General features: G+C 43.6%; 1 protein-coding gene across 6 annotated transcripts in view; it reads left to right on the top strand.

Moving 5' to 3' along the window:
* Nucleotides 1-6,780, top strand: part of ABHD18 (abhydrolase domain containing 18) — a 1,329,419-nt gene extending 1,322,639 nt beyond the window's left edge. For all 6 annotated transcript variants that reach the window (XR_011282243.1, XM_069631098.1, XM_069631095.1 and 3 more), the window contains one exon: nt 5,758-6,780. Coding sequence is in view for 5 of the 6 variants with exons in the window: in XM_069631095.1 (XP_069487196.1) it covers nt 5,758-5,822 (65 nt within the window). In the remaining variant the exon portion in view is untranslated. The remainder of the gene's footprint in view (nt 1-5,757) is intronic.
* The last annotated feature ends 10,383 nt before the right edge of the window (nt 6,781-17,163 follow it).

Below are 17,163 nucleotides of genomic sequence, written 5' to 3'. Positions count from 1 at the left end.
CAACGGTGGCTGTAGGAGTGAATCGGCTCATCTAGAGATTGAATATAGATGTTAAATAAAATAGGGGATACGGCAGAGCGCTGGGAAACCCACATAATACAGATTGGAAAGGAGATGATGACAGCGTTTTTGTTCGGTCTGATAGAAAGGACTTGAACCACTCAATGACCTGACCAGCAAGACCCGCCCTGTCAAGGCGATCGAGCAGGATGGAGTGGTCAACATTGTCAATTGCAGCTGACAGATCTAATAATATTAGCACACCCACTCCCCCCTGATCAGAGAGACGGTCCAGCTCGTCCACCACGGACACTAGTACACTTTCAGTTCGGCCACGGCGAAATCAAGACTGGAAAGGATCGAAAAAAGCTAAAGTGTTTAAGAAAAGATGGGATCAAAGGGAAGATCGCAGACTCCAACAATTCAATGAGAAATGGTATTAGCGATATGGGACAATTATTTGCTGGAACAGATGCATTTAAGGATTTAAGGAGGTTTTTAAGAAAAGAGGGATAACTAGAGCGTGGAATGATTCCAGATGAGCATGAGTGGTTAATAGCCTGGGCTTATGCCAGAGCTATATCGGCTATAATATCTTTTAAAATGCTTACAGGAATGGGGTCAAGAGGTGAGGCAGAATTTATATTTCCTGTAGCCCTTATAATGATCTCTGGAGAGAAAAAAAGGAAACAAGGCAATGAGTGTGCCGGCCTGGTCGTAGATGCATAGTAAGTACATTTGCCAGATTGTAAGCTGGATGATGCAATTGTGTTGTATATATCTGAGATTTATGGATAAAGAATTCAGAGAGGGAATCGCATAGTTATTGGGATGGAGCAACCAGTGTTTTTGAGGAGGAAACTGATGAAAGGGAGCAAACAAGATTGAACAGCTCCTCCGGCTGGTTAAGAGCCCTTTGGACTTTGTTAGTGTAATGGTTGCAATTAGCCAAACAAATAGCATTTTGATATGCATTGGTGACCTGATGCAATCAAGGTTTGTCAGACTGACAGTATATTTTGTGCCATTGCCATTCGGCTTGTCTACCCTTAAGTCGAAACAGTTTAAGATCCTCACGGAACCAAGGTTCCGAAGGTAAACCCTGCTGTTTACAGCATTTTAGAGGAGCAAGATGATCCACCACGGTATTAGCTCAGAGTAAGGGTGGCTACGCCTATATGTTGGAAAGTGGCACAATGGGTATTCATTGAAACCGCAAAATCCGTGAGAGGAATAGACTGCCTCTTACACTTCAATATATTAGGCATTTTGATGGTACTAGGGCTAGAATCCATTTCAACAGAGAAAGGGATAATTGTCAAGATTCCTGCCCCTCATGTCCCCAGCCCTCCAAGATGTCAGGCTGGAGCCAGGCCACGATCACCTACATGGCCCTCAAGGGCCTCTCCATCCCTCCAAAGACCCACTTGGAGTCAGACTTGGCGCTTGTGGCACCAGACTCACTCACTCCCATAGGATAACATTGGGGATTGGACTTGTAGTGCATTGATGGGGACAAGATGGATGCCCCCACATATTTCGGTTCCCAGAACTGCATGTACGGTCTAGTCTTTTGGGTGTGGTTCAGCCCAGAGGCACCTGGGATACCCAGAGACTATTTAAGCCACACCCAGGCTGAGAAACATGCTTTGCGTTTTCTGCACCTGCAGCGTGACACTCAGTGTTCGGATCGGTCTCCAGTAGGCCTGCATCTTTCTTCTGCGCTCAGCTCCTGCAAGAACACCGTTAGGAACAGCCTTACCTTGCGGCGCTTCTGCCCATCAGTCATCGCTCCTTCTGTTCTGCGGGTATCTTCGGCGGTGTCATTCCCATCCCGGCACGCCGCTTCCTAAGTAAAAGGGAAAAGAACAGAAAAAAGGTATTAGTAAGCATTCTGCAAATCTTCGCTTATTTTTAAATACTGTACTAGCTTCAAACGCGTACCTGAATCCCAGCCGCTCTGGGGGAACTCTGTCTCCGGAACTTCTCATCCATCTGCAAGAGGGAAAAGACACTCCAGGTTAGCGTGGAAACATTTAGAGGCGCCGCACACCGCGCTTACCCACCGCATTTGTTCTTCATAACCGGCATCCACGCTGAAAACGTTGCGGCACCTAAAAGACACAGAAAAATAACTCAGTTCAATGCAAATACGAAAGGGGTGCATCGCGCTCTCACTCACATTCAGCGCTACTCATCTCAGCAGCACGCCCCCATCCCCGGACGCCAGCCATCATCTAAGGAAGGAAAGGAACAAAGTTAGAGAACTGGTCAAACAACTCATTATACTTACCTTACCCGGACTCTTGCCAGTGAAGTAACTAGGCAGCAACGAGCCCGCATCAATCAACGCGCCCCTGCGCTGAAGGCAGGACAGAGCACACTATCCAAGAAAACAAGGTGAGCTGTGGATCAAAGGGAAGGGTTGGACCCCGGGGAAGGAGGGGTTCAAGCACACAGAGACAATAGGGAGTTAAACTCTACCAATCCTGTGTTTCAGGCCCAGTCTCCAGTCAAATAGCCTCCAGGGAAGGGTTTGAGGTCGTAAGAGGTGAGAACAGGCTGAGTGACGTCCCCGTGGATACCAGGTGAGCGTTACAATAATAGTATGATCCGTCCAATCGTTCCGAAAAAGCCGGGAAGACTTTAGTGGTATGATCTGATGAGAAGATCATTTCAAGTCAATTTCCCAGCTGGTGTATGAATTCATGTGCTAAATGCAGTAGCCCAGCCCTACGCCAGTCATTTCTGCCAGGAAATAGGAAACAGATTGGACTTTGGTGTAATTGAATTTAAGATTAAAATCGCCAACTATCAGTAGTTTGGAGAATTTGCATGCAAATTGGCGGCTAACTCTAATAAAGGCGTTATCATAAGATGGATCAAAGTGTGGAGGATGATGAATAATGGTATGTTAAGGAGGCTGTGAATGCCAGTCGAACTAGTAGCGTTGTATGCAATGGTTAACTGGTATAGCCGTCGCAACTAGTGAAGATTATAAATCATGGCTATCCCTCCACATGGGTGCTCGGACCCTCGGTTGTAACGAATGTTATAGTTGTTAGGGAGAGCACAAATCACTCCAGGACCAGAGGATTCTCATAGCCATATTTCTGTCACCCACACAACCTCAGGGGAATGATCCTGTAGCAGATCATAACATGATGTATGAACAAAGAGGGACAAGCATTGACCAGGAAACAGTTTTATACCCTAGATGGCGTACTAGTAGGCCTTAACTTGGTAGTCGTTGGGAACCCAGGAGGCCATGTTTTGTCAACAGGGGCCAGGCGAAGCAGTGAATCCAGAGCTATGGAGACAGGCATACCATTACCTGCATTATCCATGCGTCATAGACGGTCTTGACTTTGACGTGTCATTGTTTTGCAAAGTGCTTGCCCGCTTTGCTTCTGGGGGCTGTTCAACATATACAGACACATTGTATCACAATGAGCCAGCATATGGGCCTGCCGATAAACAGCAAAGAAAGGCCTGCATGCGTACAGATTGAAAGATAAGATCAAGTGCAGCGTTTGGGAACAAGACCCCAAATGTCGTAGGAGGCCAGGCACCCTCCACCCAACCAAGTCTGGATACAAGGAACTGAATAAAAATAAATTAAAACCAAAAGTAGAACATAACAAAAGTCAAATAAAAAGAAAAACAGCGTCCAGCCATCCGCCATGGCTCTGAAGATCCGTAGCCTTAAACGGAAAATAAATAAAACTGAAATCAAATAATATAAAATCACATAAGCAGCCGTACCTGCAGGATGGCTGTAGGCTATTCCTGCAAAGCCAGTTATGTGGCATGCTTCACTTGATTTACTTAGTGGCCATGTTGACAAAAATAATCAGCGAAGGAAATTCCACAGATCTTTAACCAAGCAGGTGGCTACTTCCTGGAAACGGAATTTAGTCCCGCACCCATGCATCGCTTTGACCGGAAATGTCTTTTCTGAAATTATGTAGAGTATACTGCACAGTTTTACATGGCAAATTGATGGTATGAAACATCTAAACGTTTGTGCAGAAAGTGCTTACAGGTTTGCACTTAGCCGATTTACTTGCCAGTCTTGTTCCAAAGTAATTTCACTTACACAGACAATATATTGGTGGAATAAAAGTATTTCTGGTAGCAGAAGATCTTTTGTGGCTTATGAATTGTATACAAATGTCACCCAAACTAGCTAGAAGGCCACTGGCTTTCAAAAGTATTATCTGAAAGTGACAAGGTCTTTTGCAAGAAGACTGACCTCACGTTCTACAGTTCGAGATGGTATACATCTGCGCTAGAGTAAAATCTGCTAGTACATGAGATTTGAAATGCACCAACGTGGACATACATTTCATTGTACTCTGAGGAAAATATGGAATCCACTCCCACCTACACTGAGGGTGTTCTGTACCATATTCAAACGGAATATGAAAGATATCTAGTGCTGGAGAAAACTAAGTTGCTGACCCCTTACTATGATCTATTTCATATATTCATGAGCTAACTATGCTGCCTACTTAGAGATCAGGAGGCTGTTTGAGCATACGGATTGTTTCATGGGAATGTTATATGTCCACCAGAGACAGCAGGGCCTGTCCCAGCTAAGGAACGTTCAACAAAGAATGTAAAACCTATCATAGATCTCAAAACTTCTGGAAGACAATTACAAGTACGTAACACTGTTTTTTCCCCTAAAAAAGTGAACCAGATTTTTACTAACTTTGTTTGTTGCCCAATGTTTGACCTATGCCACCTAATGTTTCTGGTCTAGTGGCTGATGGCTGGTGCTGTAAACCTTACATTTAGAGCATTGCCCTTGAGGTTTTAAGGTATTGCCTGAGGTGGTATAGGTAAGGCAGAAGGACTTCTTACTACAGTAACAACAACATTGAATGAAAAAGCCAAATGGAGAGATGAGCACCTTTAGAAAATAACTTATTTATCTCTGTTAGCCCCACGTTTTCTCTATCATTGGATTAAAGGAGAAAGTGTCCTTTAAGGCGAGGCAATCCTTCCTGTCACACTTCAGTCAGTGAGCAGTCTTCCCATGTACTTCAGATTCGGGCCAAAAATTAAAAGCAGGGATCCTGTCCTGTTGATTACCTTTTGGTTGGTTAATGAGCGCTATCCCGCTCATTTCCCAGAGAGGGGAAGTGGGATTTGAGGTAGTGCTTGCTCTCTTCCTCCACTCTGGTTCACCACTGACTATGTTCAGATTAGTTGGGAACTATTGACAGGCCATTTTCCCTCGCTTGTGTCGGTGGATCAGAGCACGCACATGACCTCTTTTCATCCTGTCTCTGCACTTCCCCATTCAACTTGCTCCCACTCGGGTGAGAGGCTGCCACTGTTGGTAGCTCTGAAGACTCTAGAGATCTGTAGTCTTTCCGTTTTTTGTGGTTAGCCATTACGTAAGCAGACAAAGAGCCTCTGGTAGAAATTGAGCTTATTTATTGTCTGAGTTAGAGGAGTAAGAAAGCACAGACCCCAGCAGTAGCACAAGACATCTTCCAGCACACCCTCTCGCTCAGGCATCCTCTCTCCAACTGCCATTCCTAGAACCCTCAACAGGTTACGTCCACACAGCCTTCCAAACACAGACCACTCATGACATCACAGAATGCAAGCAGGAAAGACTGGGTGTGTACATCACAGGACAGTTCTGGTCAGAAGCACGCATTCATAATGTGCCAACAAATAAAATGTGCCTACTTCTAAGATAATTGTTTACCATTAATGTTGTTTTCTTTTATGTTGTAGGCAAGCAATCTATGACGCGTTTGAACGCTTTCTCCAGAAATACCCAGCCTAGTTTGTCCCACTAATTAGGACCCTCTTCCATCATGAAAGAGGAGAAGCTTGGGTTACCCGGAGAGTATTTTTGTGGGAGGAGCTGCCCAGGCAGAAATCGCATTTGAAAGCAACGAAAGGAAGAATGTAAGCCAATGCAACTTAAATACGCCAACAACGCTAATCATTCCTGGAATCCCAGATGCTACAACAATGAACTTGACAACACAAAGATTGCCTACAGCATTTTGTTTTTCGTGAAAGGGCAATTTGGTTTTCATGACAAAATCCCTTTCCCTGGTTATACAATGTAATCCGTTGCTCATATATTACCTAACAATCAATTAGCCATCCTATCTGGTGCTGCTACTTGAAGTTCTCCACTCATTACAAAAGTTATAGAATAAAAGCGCAACATTTTAATTGACACATTTAAATAGCTGTTTCCATGTCTCCTTTGCTTAATACTTGGGGAAATAGGGCAGGATTTTTGTGATTAAAGGTTTGCAGAAATAGAAGTTCCAACTAGCACTTCCTGTATATAGGGTTTCCACTTTGAGCTGTTACTTTCGCCTTCTTGTGTGTATTACTGTAATTTGAATCATGGTTGTATAATATTTTGTCATATTTTGTACTTACAGAATGCTTTTTAAACATTTTTGATTTGATCATTTTATAATAATTCTTTAAATACAAAAGCTATTTTATCTATTTGAATCTACAACTAGCTATTCATGTCTTTTATGAGACCGATGAGCACAGAAATTGTGTTTTCTCTTTTTATTTTGTTGGGGAGCGTCATGTCTCTCACTATCAACCGAATGCAGATTGTAATAAGTGAACATGCATGCAATGTTTTTGTCTCCATAATAATGTGAGCAGTTATAAAAACCATTTTGCTTCAAGTTGTTCATTAGAACTGCACTAATAAGACAATTTGGGCAGAAATATGTATACTTTTCATTGTCACACATTAAATTATTTTGCTAGTTACCATTTGTTTGACTTTAATTTATAAAATGCCTTTGTTGTTGCTTTTTTGGAGTTGACAGAATGCCATCTGCGATGGTGTACTGTACTTTTCTGAGTTTTTCAGTTTTGTACAAATGGAACGTAGTTTCTGCCTTTTTTTCCATATGATCTGTGACACAATAACTGACATCTGGTTTAAGGATTAAATGCCTTGTTCACTGTCTTCTATATAATGTATACATACATATTTCTGTGGTTTACAGTCCAAAGCCGCCGCCGCAGCAGCAGCTTAAAGTGTAATCGCTACCTTTCAGATAAGAAGTTTAATTGTCTCAAATGTGCCAAAGAGAAACTGTGAAGTAGTCTCCTCATTATGTACCGTTAATAGTCCATTGGCTTTAAGAAGATATACTTTTATTAAACAGAGATCTATTAGTACCACATTCACTATCTATACTAAAAGATGAGGGCCAGGGAAAGTGAAATATTAATTAGGAAAGTCTACTATGGCTCATAATTGCTTGTGAGCAATGTTTGTTTTAATTTCATATGAGCTCATGATAACTACTTGGTATTTCCAGTGTTCAGTCATACCCAGTGTCAGTGTCTTCTCACCCTTCTAATTCAATGCGAGATATAATACTGAAATAACATTTGTAATATCAGCTAATGCACAATACTCTTTTCGCCCTGATACAAGACCCTTTGTCTCAGCGAGTGGCCACTGTAGAATTCTTTCCCCCCCCCCCATAACCAATGGGCCTGATGACAAACACTTCTCTCGCTAGTGTATGGCGCTAGGCAATGGTTCAAGTTTGAAATTGCACTGAGTTATTTAGCTACTGGGTATAGTCTAGAACTTTTTTCCTGTATTCCATCACTCCGCACCATTCGATCCGAAGACATTCGAATCGTGGAGTGCCACGGAGAAATGTTGTGACGAAGTTCTTTTACACATAACCTCAGCTTCAGTCAGAAACACCCTTCTGAACGCCGCAGAAGACCTGCTCGTCTTTGGGTTCGATATCTCAATCGAACCGTTATGCCTCAGGCCTAACCCGCCACCATCAAGCCCAAGAAGTAGTCTCCAAGGAAGCAACGAACAACGACGTGCGGATCTTCGTCAACAATTGTCAATTCCAAACAACTTAAGGCCTCTTTCCACCGAGGCGCAAAAAAGTGTCAATCGACACGCTGCTGCATTTCAGCGTTAGCCATCAATTATCACTGCTGAATGCAAACGGGAATTCTTATCCTGGAATACCCGTGGATTCACCCATCTATTCAACTCTTGTGATTTTGAAGTGGACAAAGTATTCGTTATCTGTCTCCAAGAGACATGGCTAACTGATCCACCAATTAGAGCCGGCTTTGTCTCCTTATTAAATCCGGCTATCAAAAGCCTGATGGGGCGTCCATCGTCCGGGCTTCTGATGCTGATTAAAATCAATCCTTGGTGGAGTCTTATGGATTCATTCGACCCAAATCCATTTGTACAAGGAGCCTTACTAAAAACTGCCGAAACAAGAACTTCTGTGAGAAAACATTTGTTAGTCCTGAATGGATACTGGAATCCAAGCAAAATAAGCACAATGACCTTCATAGACACGGTCACAACAATTATCGACAAGGCACTTTTGATTCACAAAAATCTGACAATAATATGTGCCGGTGATTTGAATTGTTCCTGGTTCATCTCCGATTCCAGCGCCGGAAATTACAAACTATTGCCAGTTGACGATCTATCTACAAGGAGCCATCATTGGAGTCTCTCTCTTGAAAACCGTAATTGCATGATGGCAAATGGAAATGTCCCAGTAGATCATCCGCCGCGACCAACCTGGTCAAATCAAAAGGCACATTCAATAATTGACTATTTCTGGGTCTCATGTAACTTACTAGAGGAGGAGACAACTTTGACAGTAATTGAGATGCCATCCAGCGATCATAATCGTCTGCATCTATCTTGTATCGTGGAATGGCAAACAGATTGTAACCAATTTAAACCCTCAATCTCTGTCAACGCTGGAGGAAACCGCCTGCGGATTGACGGTCCAAAGATCGAGAAAAAAGGCCAAAAATTCCTCCACGACATAGCGTTATCCGTGAACTACGCTCCTTTATTACATGACTTTGTCACCCCTAAATCCCATTTTTCAAAACTGGGTATCAAGTACAAACACATATCCTCTGTGACACTGTCGCAAGAAAAAAAGGCCATGAGACGTGATATCCGCGCGATAAAAAAATCTAGTTCCGCGACCAGCAATAACATCTCGATTCAAACAAAAATTCGCCAGCGGCGTCGAACATATCGTAATTGGTTAAAATCTCAAAAAATAATCATCGAACAAGAACAAGCTGGGGTACTAATGAAGGAATTGATTACAAAGAATTCCTGTGAAATCTGGGCAATCCTGAACACAGGTAATGTCCGGCATTCTTTCATGATGTCAAACGTAATTGATGCCGGAAAATGGAAACAACACTTCTCAAACATCTTCAGTGATCTATCCCTGGAAACATCAACAGTCTCTGACCCTGGTCTGACTTCATGGGATCTAAGCATTAGCAAAGAGGACATTGAGTTAGCAATACAAGCCTTAAAAAGATCACATGCTGCAGGTCCGGATCTAATTTCTAACATGATGCTCAAGGAAAATGTCGAACAGTGGGCAACGTTCATTGAAATGCTGTTCCTGCGATTGTTTGCATCGACGTCGATCCCAGATTCTTGGCGTGAAGCGATTATTGTGCCAATATATAAAAAGGGTAATCGGGCTGATCCAGCCAACTATCGCCCGATTGCCCTGTTGGACACAATAGGAAAAATCTTCGCCTCATTTCTGTGCCAAAAACTAGCAACATGGTCTGTGTCTAACCACATCTTGGACATCAGACAAACTGGCTTCACCAAAGGTGTGGGCGTGGAAGTAAATCTCCTACTATTAAACATACTAAAGCTGGAAACTCTCAAGTCCAAGACCCATCTCTACTTGGCCTTCATCGACCTGAAGGGCGCCTTTGACAGCATTAATCGAGACAAATTGTGGCAAAAATTGAACAACTGGAAATGTCCCCCAAATTTAATCGACCCTATAAAAGCTCTTCCTTCTCAAACTGCCATCCGCATCAGGCTGAACGATCATGGCGCTTTATCAAACCAAATACCCACCACCAAAGGAGTAAAACAAGGGTGTCTGTTGGCTGCCGACCTGTTTAAAATGTTCATTTGTGATCTACCAGATTTCAGAAAAAATGTAAGATGCTTTCCTCCCAAAGTAAACCAGAATGAAATCGGTTGTATAATCTATGCCGACGACGTGGTGCTCCTGGACCATACCCAAATTGGTCTCCAGCGGCAGTTAGCGAACTTACAAGAATATTTAAGCATCAATGACCTGACATTGAACATCGACAAGACAAAGGTTGTCATAATTGGCGAACGGGAGTCCAAAAAATAGAAAGCTTTCTCATGGAGAGTCGATGGGAAAGCTCTCGGGATCGTCAACTCTATTTGCAACTTGGGAATCACCTTTAAACAAGTCCCTACATGAACACCACTGGAAACTCGACATAGAAAACAGAATGACACAATTTCACCCTTACTCCAGTTCTAACCTTCTACGCCTTAAAGGTTGTTCCAGCAATCACCTTTGGATCAGAAGCCGCATGGAATATTGACATCCTATTTTGGCAGAAGATGGAAGGGCTCTTTTGGCGGCGAGTTCTGAGGCTACCTTCATACATTTCGATGGTCCAAATAAGATACGAACTGTCCTTGAACTCGCTCCATACCTGTGTTCTGTGGAAATCACTAATGGCTTTGCGCAAGATGTGTCTGACCCCAGTGACACCAGCTTTTCAAATCTTTTGCACACAACCGGGCCAGAGTTCATCGAAGTTACTAGAAGAGTGGAAGGAGATGATGATCTCAACTCTAACTGCTGCCGATCTAAATCTGAATGACTTGATCATGCGACCTCAGGTAACAAAAATGATCTCTGGTGCTGGATTCAGAACACCGACCGTCGTCACCAAATGCCGACTACTCTAGACTCCGGACCTGGCGCCCATGAATTAAATGTGCCAAGCACGTATTTGACAAACTGCCCCTCTCGTCATCACAGGGCCCAATTTTTGAGACTCCGCTTAAACGCGCTCAAAACAAGAGATGCTGTGGCGACGACACATTAATGAAGGTAAAGATAATGTGTTGCTTTTGTAATAGCGATACAGAAACAACCGAACATATGTTAACAAAGTGCGAGTGGCTCATAGCACAACGGACACAGCATCTAAGTGAATTTATGCCTGCAACAGAAGGAAATCGAGATTGGTAGACTTACGCCAGTGCCGGTCACAGCATAAAATTGAGTTGTGCTGTAGTTGACTTTTTAGATTCACTATGGCTTGACAAACTGTGATTGTCTAGCGATATAAATAATTACTTTTTTATGAATATGGATTTTTGTGAATATTGATGAACAACACCTTGTAACAAAAGCATGAGGTCTCAATGTTTACATTGAGTCTATCAGGCTGAAGTTTCAAATAAAAAATAAATTTAAAAGGAAATAGTCTAGAAGAGCCTGCTTAGCATAACCTCAACAGCTTGCAGGAGCTACTTTTGGCACTGCACACCAACTGTGTCAAATATATATAACTGACATTCACTTCCTGTCTGGGAATTTGTATAACATGTGCATGACCATCTCTAGAAGATATTTAAAGCATGATTGATCATTTGTACTGGGTACAAGGTTATAGGGTACATCTAGTTCAAAGTTAGATGGGTGCACGCTATGTATTAGTGGCTCATTTTAAACAAGGTGGCAGCAGAGAAAAAATGTTATGGTAAAAAAGAGACTGCAACATAGATCAAAGAATTAACAACTGTTGTAGCAGAGTTTTGGATGTAGCGGTAAAGCTAGACATAGACCAAATGAGAGGCTGCAGTAGGATGCAAGTCTTGGCAGGCAAGAAATGTACAAAGGAATCAACAGATAAAGCAATGTAAAGAGAAAGTAAAAGTGAAAAAAATGTAAAGCAACATGGCAAGAGATTGAGAGGAACAGCAGCAATAGTGAAAGACAGAGCAACATAGCAAAAGAAAGAATGTTTTGTGGCATGTGCATTTTTTGATGCATGCCAGTTTGGGAGAAAAAGCAATTTCGATCATCGTCCAGGTACTTCACAGTAGCTATTCTGACGTGTGCATCTCACAATGTTAAATTGCTATACGAAATACTAATTTTTGCTGCATTTCTTTTGATCTTGTAAACGCCATTTAAACATAGACTGTCCTGAGAACTACTCGTGCATGAGACTTGGATAGCTCTGGGTCATGAGTAGTACCAGGTTGGAGAAGAAACCTGGGACCCAGGAGCTTACTTCCAGCTCCTGCTCTATGAATTCCAATTTAGACCCCCTGCGCTAGTCACAAGCTATACTGCTCATGTGCAATGGTTCTGGCCTAGTGGCGTAACATGCTGCATTTAGGATTATTCAGCATTCCTGGGCACAACATTGCAAATTAAGTGACACTCTATGCCTGCTCACCTGTGAAAGGGGAACTGCCATGGGAGCTGTTTGAATCTCACATCCTTTAGCGCCTTTTAATTGGCTTTTTCTTTTTTTACTTTGTTTTGTTGCTTTTGTTTTTTCATCAGCAAATAGTACAAAAGCAAAGTCACCACACAGCTGACAGATTAGGTGGTGTATCAGCCTCTTTTACACTCTCACAATAGGCAAATATTCCCAAAATACGAAGTAAACCTACTACCAGCTAAAACGGGACACACACATAGGAGCCTGTCTTCCTGCTTTCACCACATAGCTCCATGGATATGTTTGGACTAATAATACAAATAGAGCCACGGGAAGACAGTCTACTACGACTACTGCCTGAACAGGTGAAATAGTATCTTTTATTGTGCATTAATAACTAGGTACAAGGAAATATTTGTTAAACATTTGTTTTACAGTTAAAGCAGATTTTTATTCTCTTATAAAGTACTCCAATTGGCAACGTGAATCTTCTTTTTACTCCCTAAGACATATTTTTTCTCCCAACCTTAAAACAATAGGAAGTAAAATACTCCCACTACAAAGTCTTACGGGAGCACTGACAACACAGGATAAAAGTGTGTTCTTTGGGCAGCAATTAACCTCACTCCTTAATAGCTGATTAGATGAGTAATATCGTTTTTGGCCTTTTGCTTCCTTAATTTTGCAGCGAGGAAGCGGTTGACTTTATCCCCTCTCAAATAATACGATTGCTTAGTTTGAATTAAGAGTTGCGCCAACCTATCCGCCAATTGCGCTTCCAGTTTCGATCTAGCCTTCAACAAGACGCGCCAAGCTTTCTGAGATCCCTGGGATTTATGCATGTCCTCTGTCACCTCCACCTCCCATTCCAACACCATCCTTTGGAGCTCTTTTTCCCTCATGAAGGCTGCAGGTTTGGAGATAACTCCCCCTTATAACAGCCCTGCTGGCATCCCAAACCGTACGCCAGTTTACCTCCCAGTATCATTTTCCTGAAAGTAATTACTCATAGCTGTTTCTATATGGAATCCTGTCTTGTCGACTGAAATAACATCAAAGGCCCTGCAGGAGCGGGCACCGCCACCTCCAGCCTGTTGGAGCGACTCACCGGAGTTCTGTCAATGTGCAGCGCCTCCCGACATGGCTTTTGTGTCTCTACTATGCCAGCCAGTGCATGCCGTTTGGGAGGCACTCAGCAGCCAGCTCTGGATTCTCTCAGGCATGCCAGCAGGACCTTGCCAAGCGATGTCTGCTCCGGTGGGCATCCAGAAGCTTTCCCGCAGCCTGGGGGCAGCTTGCTGCAAATTGGGATTCCACGCCGCTCAATCTGGCCCTCTCCCACTGTCAGGAACAAGTAACAAAACTCCCGGCTCCTTGCTCCAGTAACAGGCCGCAGCTATGTAGGGTTCGCTTCAGGCTGGGGCGGCATCCACGCAGCACTGCAGCCGTTAGATTTCAGTAGCGGTGCCCGGCGGCAAGATTGGGAGCAATAGGGCTCCAGTTTTTCAGAGGCTAATTCCTCCCCGTGGGGGAACCCAGCAGATTTACAGGGGTTCACTGCAACAGGTTCCGGAACCTCTTCCCTGCATTTAAGCAGAAATCAAACATTTTCGAGGGGATGGGGGCTCAAGGAACGGGTTCGGCAGCAGGAACTCGCTGAAGAGACATCCAACAGCGCCCGCTGTTAGCCACGCACCACCCACGTATTGTTTTGCTTTAGTTGTAAGGACACAAATCGCTTTTGGACGCAGACTTTTAAATTGTTTTGCTTTGACCTTTGAGAGAGGTACCTTGTGACCTTTTGTGGAACTATCTTGAACTCGGGGAAGGGGAGATGAAAAGAAAGCAAAGAGCTGAAAGAAGCTCAGAACTTTGATTTGATCCCTATTTCTTTGATTACTGACACCCCTACACATTGTTTAGCTTTAGTTGTGAGGGAAAGAATAGGTTTTGGACACAAACAGACTTTTAAGTTGAACTCTTTGTCCTTAATTTTGTTCAGGAAGGGAAATCCCACCTTATCATAGGGCAAGTTAGGCCTTCTACTATCCCGACATTTGATTTAATAAATCATTTTTGTTTGAACTTTCAATCTGTTGTTTGTGTCTTGCTTTGTGATGCCTTCACAGTTATTAGTTACTTTTTTTCTCTGCTTTTTACAATTCCATCTACACAGTCTTATCTTTACTCCTTCATTCTTGGAACTGGGATACGTTTCTTCAGGTCAATAATGATGCCCCGGCGACCTCCCGCTTTTCCAGTTTCCCCTGGTACCTCTCTGTATGCAGCAGAAGATGGCCGGGCTCTGCTCTCACTTGGGTATGCTTTCTTGCTCTTCCCGGTTGTCGGCTTCTCATACTCGGTTCTTTGTCGGGTCCCTGCCGTACACTGGCATAGATGTTCGAAAGCTATCCACGCTTCCTGCAATGGTGATCTTGTTGTCGTAGTTCAGGCATCCTGCCCACCATGCTGCACTTGTGGTCACTCCACCACTGGATTCCTCGGTTCCTTCTTTCTTCCTCACAATGCTTTCCTCACATCGGCACACGCCGGACCTCCAGCATTTCATATTGGTGTTCTCTGCCTCGTTAAAAGTCGTGGGTTACGCGACTCACCTTCGCTCTACCTCCACAAGGCGTGATGATGATATAGGGCTTTCCCTATGGAAAAAACTCTTCTCTTCTTCTCATCAGACTCGTCCCAGTTAAATATACTTCTCAAGTTGAAAAGACATCTATTCTTTTCCACATGGGTTTCTCTTTGCGTTGCCTTCAGCCAAATTAAAATGTCACATTGTTATAATAGGCAATCCCATGTATGCGGGTAAAGTAGGTGGTTTAGGGAGATCCTCACAGGAACGGAAGTCCTATTCCAAAAGGGGGAGTGTCTCCCAGTGAGATCCCACTTGTCTCGACCCCTAGGGAAGGTCTTGTGGAGTGGGCTCACCTCCCTGGCCTCACAGGGTGAGTCTCCCCCTTGGGGAGAAAGAACGAATACCTTTGAATAGTCACAGAATCCATTAGAAGAACACATTTCTCGCCTCTCATGGTCTTTCTGATGGATGTTCCTCCCAGAGATTCCTCATCACCGTCCCCACCTGCTCCGCTTTTTTAAAAAAAATTGTTTTTTTTTTTTTTTAAAGAAGTAACACCATTTATTCTGGGTCCAGTCACAACTGGGAAAACAGAATTCGTACAGAATGCACAAGAGAACTGCATGAAATGTGTTAATGCGCCCCTAAAACACAGGTTTTTATCCTACAAACTAATTGACATTGATCCACATTGCAACATTAGATTAATCCTCTATATGCTGCTTATTGGTGGAGCCATGTCATTTCCCCTAGAGTGGGACATATAGTATCCTGGAATGATTGGGTCCTGCAAATGGTGCCACACCGCCCTCAACCACATCTGTGATGTTACAGTTCAACCCACAATTACCACATCATAGTGCCAAAACATTGAGATAATTTGTGATGACCAGTGGATCTTTTCATCTGTCACAGATCTCCTAGGAACTCTTCAAACCACTTCCCAGGCTGAGATGTGCTAGGGGCAATTTGAAATAGCCATGGGACATTTTGAAACAGTCAGTGGACCAGCTTCATAAATTAATATGTTGAATAATAAAACAATTGTGCATTCACTGCTTTTCTCTGGCACCCATGAGCTTTTAGCTCTTTTCGTGTGATCCTGGGAAAATATAATTTACAATGTGCTGCCAGCCTCTGAAGCTACAGAGAAAGTTATTAAAAGGAGCATTCGTTTCTAGTGAAAAACATGCTCCGAAGCCTGTTTACAGTACCTTGGTCTGATATTAAGCCTTTATACTTCTGTAACCCAAACGTTTTTTTTTTAATTAACCGTTTTATTGTTTTTCATAACATGGTCGAAACAACCACAGAACAAGAAAACAAAAACCAAAAGAAAAGGACAGCAAAGGCATTTCAGAACAGCATCCCCAGTCAAAAAAAAACTCAGCGAAGCATTAGTGTCGCCGGCTCCCCATGGACTTTCCCCCAGGCCTGCTCTCCATCTGGCCACACCATGATTACCAGCGTCCGGCCTTCACGGCCCACACTCTTCCCATTTCCCCCATATTTTAGATGCTTTAGCTGGGCATCCTCTCGTACTATAGATCCGTCTTTCCATCATGGCACATGAGTCCATATCCAGTACCCACTGCTCCAGTGTCGGGGGGAGGGGGGGGCTCCGGCACTCCCCACCTTTGTGCAATGTTACGTATTCAAAAGCAGTTTTTCCCATTTATTGGAATCGGATTCGTCAGGCACCCCTAAGAGTAGGACCCTAGGGTCCAGTTCGATAGGGCGAGTGAGCACCCTGGACAGTTCTGTACAGCAATCGTTCCAGAATGTGTGGATCTGGGGGCATGACCAAAGGATATGAAAGAAAGTTCCTTCTTCCCCTCCACATCGGAGACAGTTCGAGTTTGTTGCCCTCTTCCAGCCATATAGAGTGGTCCTGGGATAGTACACCCTATGCAGGATCTTAAGCTGCACCAGCCTCAACCTGGAAGAGATGGCCACTTCCCGTGGGTGCATTAAGACATGTACCCAGTCCTCTGGATCTATTTCCCCCCAGATGCCTTTCCCATTTGGACTTAAGTCGTGATGGCTCGGGAGTAGCAAAGGATGTGATGGCGTTATAGAGGATGGACGTGCATTTGGCGGGGATGTATGCTGGCAGTATATTACGCCCAGTATATTACGTTCAATAGGTGTATAGTCGGGGATCGCCTCCTCCAGAGGTATGTGGGCTCTCAGGGCATGGGTCAATTGTATGAAGTGGTACCGCTCAGTATTTGGGAGTTGGAATTTGTCCTGCAGATCTT

The sequence above is a fragment of the Ambystoma mexicanum genome, chromosome 6q, assembly GCF_040938575.1.
Source record: "Ambystoma mexicanum isolate Mex_15411 chromosome 6q, UKY_AmexF1_1, whole genome shotgun sequence".
NCBI classification, from domain to species: domain Eukaryota; kingdom Metazoa; phylum Chordata; class Amphibia; order Caudata; family Ambystomatidae; genus Ambystoma; species Ambystoma mexicanum.
The sequence above is the reverse complement of the archived record's forward strand: the minus strand, read 5'-3'. Positions and strand labels throughout refer to the sequence as shown.